Source organism: Bufo bufo, chromosome 1 (assembly GCF_905171765.1).
Source record: "Bufo bufo chromosome 1, aBufBuf1.1, whole genome shotgun sequence".
NCBI classification, from domain to species: domain Eukaryota; kingdom Metazoa; phylum Chordata; class Amphibia; order Anura; family Bufonidae; genus Bufo; species Bufo bufo.
Window position 1 is genome coordinate 162,595,611 of NC_053389.1, and position 15,226 is coordinate 162,610,836.

General features: G+C 47.6%; 1 protein-coding gene across 3 annotated transcripts in view; it reads right to left on the reverse strand.

The window, feature by feature from the left end:
• TBRG1 (transforming growth factor beta regulator 1) overlaps positions 1-15,226 on the reverse strand; it is a 77,723-nt gene that overhangs the window by 29,466 nt on the left and 33,031 nt on the right. Inside the window, exons 1-2 of one of the 3 annotated variants that reach the window (XM_040431273.1) lie at positions 1,782-1,913; positions 275-410 (exon numbers count right to left, since the gene is read on the reverse strand). In XM_040431273.1, coding sequence (XP_040287207.1) covers positions 275-403 — 129 coding nt within the window. In that variant the 5' untranslated portion in view covers positions 404-410; positions 1,782-1,913. Of the gene's footprint in view, positions 1-274; positions 411-1,781; positions 1,914-11,295; positions 14,491-15,226 lie in introns of those variants that run through there. The other 2 variants (XM_040431264.1, XM_040431255.1) reach the window with 2 other exon arrangements.

The following is a 15,226-nucleotide window of genomic DNA, read 5'->3' on the forward strand; positions in this document are numbered from 1 at the left end:
TCAGAGTCGGTCAGTTTATTTTTCCCGACTCCAGGTACTCAAAATTGCCTCCGACTCCACAGCCCTGGTCCTAGCTTGACACAGGTTGAGGTAACCCCGTTACATTTTCAGATATTTTGACATGTATCTCTGCACTTTTATATGGGACTTGCACCCTGCTCTGGTGAACTTTCTGGTTTCCCTGTTACTGCCTGTGCGTTGCTGGATTTGTAAATGTCTTTATATTACAAAAAATTGAATACAATTTCTTTAAAAAAAGACAGTAATTACTCACAAAGATCATAGCCTTCGCCATTCTCCTGAGTCGCAGACACTTGAGCCGGTATTTCTCCTTGTGACTTCTTTTCTTGGTCCTCATCTTGGCCTCATGATACGAGGAACGAGAGGAGAAAGCAGGATTCATCTCCTGACTAGATTTAAAAATATATATATAAAAATAAATAGCAGAAGTTTATTATAATTTAATGAACTACTACCTCAGTCCTCAACCTCAACAGATATGAAGCTACGACTCCCTGCAAAATGAAAAAAAGAGTAGTACTTACCTTGTGGTTCCCCAACAATCCACAAAAAGGTGGATAAGTATCTTAAACTTAGATGTACACAATTCTGCATCATATAATGACAACATGGGGCAGCGGCCCCTGCTCCCATTCATTTCTATGGGGCAGATGGAAACAGCCGAGCCATCGCTCTGCTATTTTGGCCGGCCCCATAGCAATGAATGGAGGGCGACTGCGCATTATACTCTGTGGTATTTTTAATGCCGGGACCGGTGTAACGTTATATTTTCCTACCTCGTGAGATTTCCCTACCCTCGTCACTTCCGGTCGCACCGGAAATGACGTGAGGAGGTGTTCCGCGCCGGCGCACAACGACGGGGTAGGGAAATTTCACAGCAGAGTTAGCTGGACACCGGCCGACACTGCGCATGCGCCGGGAGCCTCACCAGCGGTTAGGGTAGGGAGAAATTACGGGCCAGTGCGCAGGCGCGGTGATCGGATAGATGTTCTCAGCTGGACACCGGCCGACACTGCGCATGCGCTGGGAGCCTCACCAGCAGTTAGGGAAGGGAAAAATTATGGGCCAGTGCTTTTTCCCTACCCTAACCGCTCCCAGCGCATGCGCAGTGTCGGCCGGTGTCCAGCTGAGAACATCCATCCAATCACAGTGCCTGCACACTGGCGCCTAATTTTTCCCTACCCTAACCGCTGGTGAGGCTCCCAGCGCATGCGCAGTGTCGGCCGGTGTCCAGCTAACTCTGCTGTGAAATTTCCCTACCCCGTCGTTGTGCGCCTGTGCGGCGCGGCACACCTCCTCACGTCATTTCCAGTGAGACCGGAAGTGACGAGGGTAGGGAAATATAACGTTACACCGGCACTAATACATTTCAATGTAAATTAATGCCAGAATTTTGAAACGCTGTTCAGTGACTAAACTGAAGACATCCTGATGCATCCTGAACGGATTTCTCTCCATTCAGAATGCATGGGGATAAAACTGATCAGTTCTTTTCCGGCATTGAGCTCCTAGGACGGAACTCAGCGCCGGAAAAGAAAAACGCTAGTGTGAAAGTAGCCTAATTTGGAGGACTGTAATTGCGGTATTGGTTGACACTCAGCTTTCCCAGAAACAGATGAATGGGAGGCGGGGGTGCGCAGTGACAATATCACAAGGTAATTGTGACGGATGGCACCACCTTTACAGTGCGCACAGAGGACAGGTCAGACATAGCTGATTATATAATACATCCTATATTACAAACCACCAGCTCTACTCACCCAGGTAATGTTTGCAGCAGCTGGAAGTATGGAGGTGGATGGAGAAGCCGCTCTGTACGGACTTCCAGGCAGCTCTATCACCAGCAGAGTTTACCACAACACACGGACATGGGCTAAAGATCCTTTGATGATCTCATGATCATGTGATCAGTTAGAGGAGGAGTCAGGCTCTACTCTGAAAGTTAGCAGCTAGATCCCAGCGGGCTAAAGGACCTTTGATGATGTCATGAACATGTGATCAGTCACGTGTGTCTAGCCTGCAGTATATAAAGCGGACCACAGAGGATCTGCTGCTTGGTTGACTGTCAGGAGTGTGAATTAAACGTCAGCACAAAATCCACACCTCGCCTTTCTTTTGAACATTTTTTTCTAGGAACATGTTAAAGGGGTTGTCTCACTTCAGCAAATGGCATTTATCATGTAGAGAAAGTTAAAGGGCTTTTGTCACCCCACTAAACCGTTTTTTTTTTGTTTACTAATAATCCCTACACTGCGATCTCATCATACATAAGTTAAATAATAATTTTGGTTCAGTAGAATTTGATAAAAAGCTATTTTTATAATATGTAAATTACCTTGCTACCAGCAAGTAGGGCGGCTACTTGCTGGTAGCAGCCGCATCCTCCGACCCTAATGACGCCCCCTCCGCATTGTGATTGACAGGGCCAGGGAACGGAATCGTTCTCTTCTGGCCCTGCCTGTTTTCATTCAAAATCTGGCGCCTGCGCCGCGGCCGTACCTATCTTCAATCTGCGCAGGCGCACTGAGAGGCGGCCGCTCGCTCCTCAATGCGCCTGCGCCGGGTGTAGATGTGACGCACTGAGAGGCGGCCACTCTCTCGGCCGCTCCATCCTCAATGCGCCTGCGCCGATGACGTCACATCTACACCCGGCGCAGGCGCATTGAGGAGCGAGTGGCCGCCTCTCAGTGCGCCTGCGCAGATTGAAGATAGGTACGGCCGCGGCGCAGGCGCCAGATTTTGAATGAAAACAGGCAGGGCCAGAAGAGAACGATTCCGTTCCCTGGCCCTGTCAATCACAATGCGGAGGGGGCGTCATTAGGGTCGGAGGATGCGGCTGCTACCATCAAGTAGCCGCCCTACTTGCTGGTAGCAAGGTAATTTGCATATTTTAAAAATCGCTTTTTATCAAATTCTACTGAACAAAAATGATGATTTAACTTATGTATGCAGAGATCGCAGTGTAGGGATTATTAGTAAACAAAAAAAAAAAACGGTTTAGTGGGGTGACAGAAGCCCTTTAAGGTACTTGCGGCAGTTCCGTATGCAAACTGATGGCATTGAAATGCCGGATCCGTCTCGCCGGTGTAATCCGGAAAAAACGGATCCGGTATACATTTTTTTCGAATGCCGGCAAGTGTTCAGTCTTTTTGGCCGGAGAGAAAACTGCAGCATGCTGCGGTATTTTCTCCGTCCTTAAATGGCAAAAAGACTGAACTGATGCATCCTGAACGGATTTCTCTCCATTCAGAATGCATTAGGATAAAACTGATCAGTTCTGTTCCGGTATTGAGCCCCTAGGACGGAACTCAACGCCGGAAAATAATAACGCTAGTGTGAAAGTACCCTTAGTTCATTTACTTGTGTGCTTTGGGATGTTATCTTATTGGATAACCCTATGTCTCTTCAGGTCATGGACTACTGTCTTTTTATTCCCCTGTAAAATGTTTTGATACAAATTAGAAATCTTTCTTCAATGACTGCAAGATATCCAGACCCTAAGGCAGCAACACAGTCCCAAACCATGATGGTGCCCCCACTATGCTTCACAGTTGGGATGAGATTTTGGTGTTGGTGTGTCTTCTTTTTCCTCTAAACATAGAGATGTGCATTGTGCTAAATATGTTCCACTGTTGTCTGTCCATAAAATATTTTCATACAGGTGTTCTCAGGTGTTTTTTTGTTGGCAGCATTATCTTTCTTTGTGGGGTTTTCCAAAAACACCATTGTTGTTCAGTGTTTTTCTAATAATGGACACATTAAGAGTCCATTCACACGTCCGTTTTTTCTTTCCTGATCTGTTCCGTTTTATGCGGAACAGATCTGGACCAGTTCTGTACCCATTCATTTTCAATGGGTCCTGGAAAAAACGGATGTGTGCTGTCCGTTTCCGTTGTTCCGTTCCGCATGTCCGAAAAAATATAAAACTTGTCCTATTCTTTTCCGCAAAAATCGGATCCTGGACCAATACAAAGTCAATGGATCCGCAAAAAACGGAAGACATTCGTATGTCATTACGTATGTCATCCGTTTTATGCGGATTCCGTTCCTGGAAATTAAATGGCACCTGAGGTAACACATAACTAGACTTTTATTCACTTTTTTTTTTTACATTTTTTTTCAAAGAAATCCAAACAACTTTATTTGCTTATTGAAATTTGACATACGGAAACATTTTCAGGAACAACGGATCCGCAAAAAACGGACCGAAAATCGGGATATAGAAAAATACTGACGTGTGAATGTAGCCTAACAGAGATTTTGCAGTTTGTAGAGTCTTTTGCTGTTACCCTTGGATTCTTTCTTCCTTCCTTCAGGATTGCCCATTGTGCTCTTGAAGTAAACTTAACAGAAAACCCACGTCTAGGGAAAGTAGCGACAGTCCTGAATTTTATACATCTGTAGATAATTTATCTATCCCAGGATTGATGTAAACCCAGGTATTTAGCAATGCTTTTGTAGCATTTTTTTTCCCATTGTGTCTATATAACATGCATTCAGAACCTGGTTGGCACTAAGGCATGGTTCACAATGACCAATCCCTTTAGAAGAACAGATTTGTCAGTCACCAGGTTTTAAGTGTCTATTTAAATGGTCACTAACTGTTCAGACAACTTTTTATAAACCAATAGTACGAGAGACTATAAAAACGTTGTAATATATCAAACAAAAATGCCTTGTTCTAGAGTTATCAGCTGCCCCACCCCCCCTCTTCTAATCTGACTTTGTCTCTGAAATTTATGATTAATGTTATAGATGATAATTTTGTTCTATGGGTGGATACGGTTATGGCGTTACCAAATTTATAATTTTTTTCATGTTTTGCTACTTTTGCAGTATAAAATAATTTTCTTTCATTAAAAATGTTATATTTTGCATCGCCATATACTAACATCCATAAAAAAAAAAAAATTTCAGCAAACACAGCGGTCTGATGGCTTGTTTTTTTGCGAGATGGGCTGTAGTTTTCATTGGTACCACTTTAGAATAGATATGACTTTTTTATTGCTTTTTATTCAATTTTTTAAAGCGGTAACATGAAAAATACAGCAATTCAGTCATGGTTAATTTTTTTTTTGTTTGTTTTACGGCGTTTCCTGCGCGGGATAAGTAATAGATAAGGTCATTACGGACACAGCGATACCAATTATGTGTAGATTATTTTATTTTTAAATCTTTTCATCAATTATAAATGAGCTCCCGGATCTTCTCTGTCGGGGAAAATGGAGACTCTGGTAAGAGTTTGGGAGTAACTGTACCATCAATTACAGAAACTATCATGCAATTTGGACGTACAGTTACGCCCATAGGCGGGAAGGGGTTAAAGGGTGTTCTGTACAGAGCCTAGAACACAGTCCAGCAAAGCATGACCAAATATACCAGAAGAGCTGTGAAAAAAAAATAAAAAATCTAGTGATGGACATTGTACTCTCTAAAGTACACTATTACTAGCATGGTCTACCACCAAAATGCCGCCACTCCGTCCCCATTGACTATAATGGGGACGGGGGTGGAGCTCCGTCGCAGCACGGTAGTTCGCGGTGAGAGGCCACCGGACTAAAAAGTCAGACATGCAGTACTTTTAGCCCGGCGGCCTTTCGCCGCGCTGCGCCGGAGCTCCACCCCCATCCCCATTATAGTCAATGGGGACGGTCCGGCGAAATAGCGGCAGGACGGATCCGACAGGGTGAACAGCCTGTCGGATCAGTCCTGCCGCTAGTGTGAAAATAGCCTAATACTTGGTTTCCCTTAATTCCAGAGTCTAGGCATAGTAGAGTGCATCAGTGTTCCCTTTAATTCAGCTTTTCTGCCATCTACCTGGACAATGCCCTTAAGAAAAAATAATAAGTGGTGGTGACTCTGCAGACTGATGGCTAAAACAAATTAACAGTAGTATGGTGGTGACTCTAGAGCAGTGATGGTAAACCTTTTACAGATCAAGTGCCCAAACTGCAACCCAAAACCCACTTATTTATCGCAAAGTGCCAACACGACAATTTACTCTGAATATTACAGTCCAATATAGTATATCTTCCATGTACTTTATCATTTAGCTATAATAGCCTGCCTACATCCAATGCGCTGCCTGTGCTGTTCATAGTGCGCCCAGCGCTGATGAATGGCAGGAAAAGTCTAAGGGCCCCTTTCACACGGGCGAGTATTCCGCGCGGGTGCAATGTGTGACGTGAACGCATTGCACCTGCACTGAATCCTGACATATTCATTTCAATGGGGCTGTGTAGCTGTGTACATGAGCGATGTTTTTCACGCATCACTTGTGCGTTGCGTGAAAATCGCAGCATGTTCTATATTCAGCGTTTTTCACTCAACGCATGCCCCATAGAAGTGAATGGGGCTGTGCAAAAATCGCATTGCATCCGCAAGCAAGCGCGGATGCAATGCGATTTTCACGGATGGTCGCTAAGGAGATAATGAGATAAGCCCCAGGACCCCATTAAAGTCCATTTACTTTATTATTTTCCATTATAACATGGTTATAATGGAAAATAATAGCATTCTTTAATACAGAATGCTAAGTAAAATGTCCATTAAGGGTTAAAAAATAATAAAAAATGTAACTCACCTCATCCACTTGTTCGCACAGCCCGTTATCCTCTTCTTTGTTCTTCTTGCAAGACCTGCAAAAGGACCTGCGCTGAAGTCATTGCGCTCACCATGTGGTGAGCTCGGTGACGTCAGTGCAGGTCCTGCAAGAAGAAGACTATGATAATGGCTGCGCGATCAAGTGGATGAGGTGAGTCATTTTATTATTTTTTTAACCCTTTAGGCCTCATGCACACGACCATTGTGTGCACCCGTGGCCGTTGTGCCGTTTTTTTTCGCGGACCCATTGACTTTCAATGGGTCCGTGGAAAAATCGGAAAATGCACCGTTTTGCAGCCGCATCTGTGTTTCCTGGCCGTGAAAAAAATATGACCTGTCCTATTTTTTTCACGGCCAACGGTTCACGGACCCATTCAAGTCAATGGGTCCGTGAAAGAACACGGATGCACACAAGATTGGCATCCGTGTCCGTGATCCGTGGCCGTAGTTTACTTTTTATACAGACGGATCCGAAGATCCGTCTGCATAAAAGCTTTTTCATAGCTGAGTTTTCACTTCGTGAAAACTCAGAACCGACAGTATATTCTAACACAGAGGCGTTGGGGACGCTTCAGGTTAGAATATACTAAAAGAACTGTGTACATGACTGCCAGTGGGCCCCCCCCCCCCTGTAGTTAACACATTGGTGGCCAGTGGGCCCCCCCCCCGTAGTTAACACATTGGTGGCCAGTGCGGCCGCCCCCCCCCTCCCTCCCCTGTAGTTAACTCATTGGTGGCCAGTGCGGCCGCCCCCCCCCCCCTCCCTCCCCTGTAGTTAACTCATTGGTGGCCAGTGGGCCCCCCCCCTGTAGTTAACACATTGGTGGCCAGTGCGGCCACCCCCCCCCTCCCCTGTAGTTAACTCATTGGTGGCCAGTGGGCCCCCCTCCCTCCCCTGTAGTTAACTCATTGGTGGCCAGTGCGGCCGCCCCCCCCCCTCCCCTGTAGTTAACTCATTGGTGGCCAGTGGGCCCCCCTCCCTCCCAGTATATTCTAACCTGAAGCGTCCCCATCACCATGTAACTCAAATCCGACGGTATATTCTAACATAGAGGCATTCCCATGGAACTCATTGGTGGCCAGTGGGCCCCCCCCCCTGTAGTTAACACATTGGTGGCCAGTGCGGCCGCCCCCCCCTCCCTCCCCTGTAGTTAACTCATTGGTGGCCAGTGCGGCCGCCCCCCCCCCCTCCCCTGTAGTTAACTCATTGGTGGCCAGTGGGCCCCCCCCCCCTGTAGTTAACACATTGGTGGCCAGTGCGGCCGCCCCCCCCCCCCTCCTGTAGTTAACTCATTGGTGGCCAGTGGGCCCCCCTCCCTCCCAGTATATTCTAACCTGAAGCGTCCCCATCACCATGTAACTCAAATCCGACGGGGTATATTCTAACATAGAGGCGTTTCCATGGAACTCATTGGTGGCCAGTGGGCCCCCCCCCTGTAGTTAACACATTGGTGGCCAGTGCGGCCGCCCCCCCCCCCTCCCTCCCCTGTAGTTAACTCATTGGTGGCCAGTGCGGCCGGCCCCCCCCCTCCCTCCCCTGTAGTTAACTCATTGGTGGCCAGTGGGCCCCCCTCCCAGTATATTCTAACCTGAAGCGTCCCCATCACCATGTAACTCAAATCCGACGGTATATTCTAACATAGAGGCGTTCCCATGGAACTCATTGGTGGCCAGTGGGCCCCCCCCCCTGTAGTTAACACATTGGTGGCCAGTGCGGCCGCCCCCCCCCCTCCCTCCCCTGTAGTTAACTCATTGGTGGCCAGTGCGGCCGCCCCCCCCCCCTCCCTCCCCTGTAGTTAACTCATTGGTGGCCAGTGGGCCCCCCTCCCTCCCCTGTAGTTAACTCATTGGTGGCCAGTGCGGCCGCCCCCCCCCCTCCCCTGTAGTTAACTCATTGGTGGCCAGTGGGCCCCCCTCCCTCCCAGTATATTCTAACCTGAAGCGTCCCCATCACCATGTAACTCAAATCCGACGGTATATTCTAACATAGAGGCATTCCCATGGAACTCATTGGTGGCCAGTGGGCCCCCCCCCCTGTAGTTAACACATTGGTGGCTAGTGCGGCCGCCCCCCCTCCCTCCCCTGTAGTTAACTCATTGGTGGCCAGTGCGGCCGCCCCCCCCCCCCTCCCCTGTAGTTAACTCATTGGTGGCCAGTGGGCCCCCCCCCCTGTAGTTAACACATTGGTGGCCAGTGCGGCCGCCCCCCCCCCCCCCCCTCCTGTAGTTAACTCATTGGTGGCCAGTGGGCCCCCCTCCCTCCCAGTATATTCTAACCTGAAGCGTCCCCATCACCATGTAACTCAAATCCGACGGGGTATATTCTAACATAGAGGCGTTTCCATGGAACTCATTGGTGGCCAGTGGGCCCCCCCCCTGTAGTTAACACATTGGTGGCCAGTGCGGCCGCCCCCCCCTCCCTCCCCTGTAGTTAACTCATTGGTGGCCAGTGCGGCCGCCCCCCCCCCCTCCCTCCCCTGTAGTTAACTCATTGGTGGCCAGTGGCCCCCCCCCCCTGTAGTTAACACATTGGTGGCCAGTGCGGCCGCCCCCCCCCCCCTGTAGTTAACTCATTGGTGGCCAGTGGGCCCCCCTCCCTCCCAGTATATTCTAACCTGAAGCGTCCCCATCACCATGTAACTCAAATCCGACGGTATATTCTAACATAGAGGCGTTCCCATGGAACTCATTGGTGGCCAGTGGGCCCCCCCCCCTGTAGTTAACACATTGGTGGCCAGTGCGGTCGCCCCCCCCCCCCCCCTGTAGTTAACTCATTGGTGGCCAGTGCGGCCGGCCCCCCCCCCCCTCCCTCCCCTGTAGTTAACTCATTGGTGGCCAGTGGGCCCCCCTCCCTCCCAGTATATTCTAACCTGAAGCGTCCCCATCACCATGTAACTCAAATCAGACGGTATATTCTAACATAGAGGCGTTCCCATGGAACTCATTGGTGGCCAGTGGGCCCCCCCCCCTGTAGTTAACACATTGGTGGCCAGTGCGCCCCCCCCCCCTCCCTCCCCTGTAGTTAACTCATTGGTGGCCAGTGCGGCCGGCCCCCCCCCTCCCTCCCCTGTAGTTAACTCATTGGTGGCCAGTGGGCCCCCCCCCTGTAGTTAACACATTGGTGGCCAGTGCGGCCGCCCCCCCCCCCCTGTAGTTAACTCATTGGTGGCCAGTGGGACCCCCTCCCTCCCCTGTAGTTAACTCATTGGTGGCCAGTGGGACCCCCTCCCTCCCCTGTAGTTAACTCATTGGTGGCCAGTGCGGCCGCCCCCCCCCCTCCCTCCCCTGTAGTTAACTCATTGGTGGCCAGTGGGCCCCCCTCCCTCCCAGTATATTCTAACCTGAAGCGTCCCCATCACCATGTAACTCAAATCCGACGGTATAGTCTAACATAGAGGCGTTCCCATGGTGATGGGGACACTTCAAGTTAAAATATACCATCGGATTGGAGAAAACTCCGATCCGATGGTATATTAACTCCAGACTTTACATTGAAAGTCAATGGGGGACGGATCAGTTTGAAATTGCACCATATTGTGTTAACGTCAAACGGATCCGTCCCCATTGACTTGCATTGTAATTCAGGACGGATCCATTTGGCTCCGCACGGCCAGGCGGAGCCTTTTTTTTCATGTCCGTGGATCCTCCAAAAATCAAGGAAGACCCACGGACGAAAAAACGGTCACGGATCACGGAAAAACTGAACCCCGTTTTGCGGACCGCAAAAAAATACGGTCGTGTACATGAGGCCTAATAGACATTTTACTTAGCATTCTGTATTAAAGAATGCTATTATTTTCCATCATAACCATTAAAATGCTTTGCACTCGCACGGAAGAAACTGAACAACGCAACGCAATCGCAGACAAAACCGACTTAAATTGCGTGCGCACTCGCGCGGGCTTCCCGCAACGCATCGTGACCTCTTCAGCGACACCCATGTGAAAGGGACCTAAGGCATATTGGTACACCATAGACTTTTTCCAGAGAGGGCTTGGAGTGCCGCCTCTGGCACCCGTGCCATATGTTCGCCACCACTGATCTAGGGATTGGTGAATAAAACAAAATAACAATTGTGTGCCTCCAGAAGTCACTTTACATCAGTGAGAGGGGGAAGAAATAAGGATTACACCACAAACTAGCGCATCAGTCATATACCAGTGCAGTGTATTGCAACATCTCCAGTTTATTTGCATAGGACATGACAGACTGGGCCAGGACCTATGGCCAACAGCAAGATCCTTCAAAATATGAGATGAGGTTATGACGTTGTTACCGTAGCAGATGTTAAAGGGGTTTCCTGGGGAGGATTTAAACAAAAAACATGTCAGAAAATGTTAAAAATAAAGAAGCATTACTCACTTCCACCGATCCCCTGCCAATGTCACTCTGACACTGCTCTGGTCCCCGCGCTCTCCACCTCTCCACTACCTGTCCCAGCTTAACATGCCTGAAATGCCCACTCAGGTTGAGAGCAGCTAGGACCAAAGCAGCATTGGAATAGCAGGGGTGGGTGACTGGTGGAGATGAGTAATGCTTCTTTGTAATTTGTAACATTTTTTGGCCCTTTCTTTTTAAATTCTCTCTGGAAAGCTTCTTTAATTCTACTCAGTTCAATTATAATTAAAGCAAAATGAAAAGTAAAGGCTTGAAAGGCTATGGACACCTTTGAGTCAATTTTTTATGATTGCATTTTACTCCTTTTGGGCTAATAACTATTGTTTTCAGTTGGTCTTTATTAACAATTTTCAGCCGTTCTTGACACACAAGGGTATGATTTTTAAAATCAGTCTGGTTGCAGAATATCACTTCTCAGTCCCATCATGTGAAGCCTTATATCTGATCTCCTGACCTCATAAAAACTATCAAACTGAGGTCAGGAGCGTCACATGAGCCGTCACTTATAGGAATGAGAAGTGATACTCTGCAAACAGACTGATTTTTAACCCCTGTATCTCAAAAACGGCTGAAAATGTTAATAAGACCTATTTAAAAAATATATTTTTAGCCCAAAATGAGTAAAATGCAATCTTAAAAAAATTCCCCAAATGTGTTCATAGCCTTTAACATATTCTTAAAGGAGACTTCACTTTTATAGCGACATTCCCACTACCCTGAAGCCCAACGCTTCAGCTGTAGATCTACCATCATGAAGCTGTGTGTTTGCAAATCATGTAACCGAGCCTCTGTTCTGATGTCCCCATGACAATACTACCTGTCATGTACTGTGGCATTTCAGTATTGCCACACAAACATTGTTTGGAACCCAATCAGCTTTCCCATCAATGACTATCATAACTACCACTGCTCAAGTTAACTGGATTATAGAAATTGATTGCAATTTAGAGCCACACTATGACAACACTGAATTGATTTTCTGTGCAGTAAAGTTGCTTTTGTCGAATGCTATTGGTAGGTCTCCTTTAAACAAACTGGATAGCACAGCAGTTTTGTTTTATGAAGCAATGTTCATTCTTGTGCTTTTTCCTGCAAATATTCCTCCTGCATTGGAATTACTGAAAAATGTTCCTCCTGCACTGGAATCACCAACGAGTGTCCATCCTGCACTGGAATCACTGACAAACATCCTTCCTGTACTGGAATCATTGACAAACGTCCTTCCTGTACTGAAATCAATGACAAATGTCCCTCCTGCACTGGAATCACTGACAAATGTTCCTCCGGCACTGGAATCACTGACAAATGTTCCTCCGGCACTGGAATCACTGACAAATGTTCCTCCGACACTGGAATCACTGACAAATGTTCCTCCGACACTGGAATCACTGACAAATGTTCCTCCGGCACTGGAATCACTGACAAATGTTCCTCCGGCACTGGAATCACTGACAAATGTTCCTCCGGCACTGGAATCACTGACAAATGTTCCTCCGGCACTGGAATCACTGACAAATGTTCCTCCGACACTGGAATCACTGACAAATGTTCCTCCGACACTGGAATCACTGACAAATGTTCCTCCGACACTGGAATCACTGACAAATGTTCCTCTGGCACTGGAATCACTGACAAATGTCCTTCCTCCATTGTGACCTCTGGCAAATGTCCCTCTTGACTTGATGGCCCTTGCAAAGAAAATTCCTGCATTGGAGTATCCAATAAATGCCCCTCACATGCAGATATCCCTGGTGCATGTTCTTCATGTGCCCATTCCTCTGCTGAAGGTCCCAGGTTCCCCTCAGTGGCTGCTTTCCAGTTTCTTAACGATACAGGGTGTGGAAGACACAGAAACAGGCGGCAGAATTTGTAGGCCTTTGGAGAGGCATAGTACAGATTCAAAGCAAACTCCTTCATGAGGCTGGAGTACTGGGTGACACTGTGCCGCCGGTAACCATTTTTCAGCTGCTGTGTGAACAGAACCTGAGTGAGGCCACTACAGTGCTCTGCAATCACCTGCTCTGGATCTCTCTCCATCATGTTGTTTTTCCGTAAATCAACCAGTGTCTTTTTCAGGCTCTTGATCTTGACTCCTTGGCGCAGAACTTGCTTCTGTAAGGTTTTGATCTTTCTCCGTAATTTAACAACTTGTGGGTCAGCAACAGGGGCGGGGACATCGTTCTCCTTGTCGCCAGAAACAGCAGAGTACGCATGGTCAACAGGAATGTAATCAGCCATGTTCTCACAAGGAGGTCTGGATGGCAGGTTCCAACTAGTCTGGTTCACTACAACTGTCATGTCTGGTAAACGATTCCCAGTCAGTGCCCCTGTCCCCTGCTTCTTGCCCCTTGCCTCCACCGTTTGCTTATCAGCAGGTTGTGTTGTTTCCACCCTTTCACCTTCTGTTACCTGCGCATCCACTTCCTGCTGATCATCGTAGGTTTCTGATTCCATATTTGCACCCCGAGTTTCTACTACCTGAGGCTCATTCGTTGCTACTGCCTTTACGTTCTCACTCTGACCTTCCTCGGCCTGCTTCTCACTCTGTGTTTTCTCCCCATTCTTCTTGTTCTTTATTTCCATTACCTGCTTCTCTTCCTGCCCTTCTGCAATCTGCTTTTTGTCCTGTGTTTCCTCCTCATTTTTCCCTCCTTGTACTTCAACTGTCTGCGCCTCATTTTTTCTTCCCTCCTCAACCTGCAATTCCACTGCCTGCTCCTCAACCTCAGATTCCACCTCCTGCTCCTCAACCTCAGATTCCACCTCCTGCTTCTCACCCCGAGATTCCAACACCTGTTTTTCAACCTGTGATTCTACTGCTTGCTTCTCAATCTGTGATTCTACCACCTGCTTGTCAACCTGTGATTCCACTGCCTGCTTCTCATTCTGAGATTCCACCTCCTGGGTCTCAACCTGTGATTCCATCACCTGCTTTTCAACCTGCAAGTCTATTGGTTGCTTCTCAACCTGCAATTCCACCACCTGCTTCTCAACCTGCTTATCTACTGCCTGTGTTCCATCCTCACTCTTTATCTGCGATGTCTCCACTGTCTGATTCTTGCCCTGTGCCCCTTCCTCCATCTGAGTTCCCTGCTTTTCGACATGTCTTTCTATTACTTTCACTTCACTCTGTGTTTCCATTTCCTCCCCACGGCTGCGGTTCACACCACACTCACTCGGGGTCTCCTGAGTCATATCCCCACCCTTCACTTCCTTGAGTTCTGAATTTTCACTTGCTGTTTTCTTGGTATATTTTCTCTTTTTAGTCTTTTTCTTCCGTTGGATAGGATAGATGGGAGTGGGCACAGCATCCATACGCAAGTAAGGACAGGCAGCACCAGGACGTATCATGTAGTCTTTCTCCGTGAAGTGGTCACTGCAGACTTTGCTGTGAATGGAGGGTTTCCAATCATCTCTCTGGACAGCTTCAATCCACTTAGCGAGACGTTCTGGGTCTTTCATGGGAAACCTGCAGATTAGAAATCACTAATTTATATTGGTTTGAGATATATATATTGTAAGAAGGTACAAGGAATCATCGTAGATGATCGGTATGTGTTACCAAGGTTCCTGGCCTCGGTGGAGTAATAGCCAGTTTTCTGTGTCAGCAGCAGTTGCTGTTTGACACCTTGCTAGCTAGTATGGCTGTAAATAGCTGATCTGGAATGGCTCTTACTGGGAGTAGTCAAAGTGCTGAGTGGGTGACTACTCCCCATGGTCCAGGCCAGGTTTTGACAGGCCTATAAAAAACAGCCAGCAGTGTCAGATGGGTGTATTACTCCTCTCTGACACTGAAGCGGTCTGTAACTCTGCTGACATCTGAGGCCTGTGTGTGGGCTGAAAGCTGAAGACAGTGTGTCGGGCGAGCATGCCGCCTAAAGCCTGCATGTGGACTTTCTGAGGCTGAGCATTCAGCCGGGTGTGGATTAAACACCCAGGATCAAAAGGTGAATGTTTTTTCTGTATGAACTGTTTTGTGTGTGAACTAACACCAATACTGAAAATGGACTGTCATACTGTGAACCTGCAACTAGTGTGAATAAACACTGCCGTTTTTGAGTTACAAACGTGTCTGCCTCTATACTGCACCCGCTTGTCCTGTCTACCAGAGCGAATCCCCACAATATATTTATACACACACAACTTTTTAATAGATTTTTTAAAAATTCTTCATCAAACTCATAGTTGTTGTCAGTGAACATTCT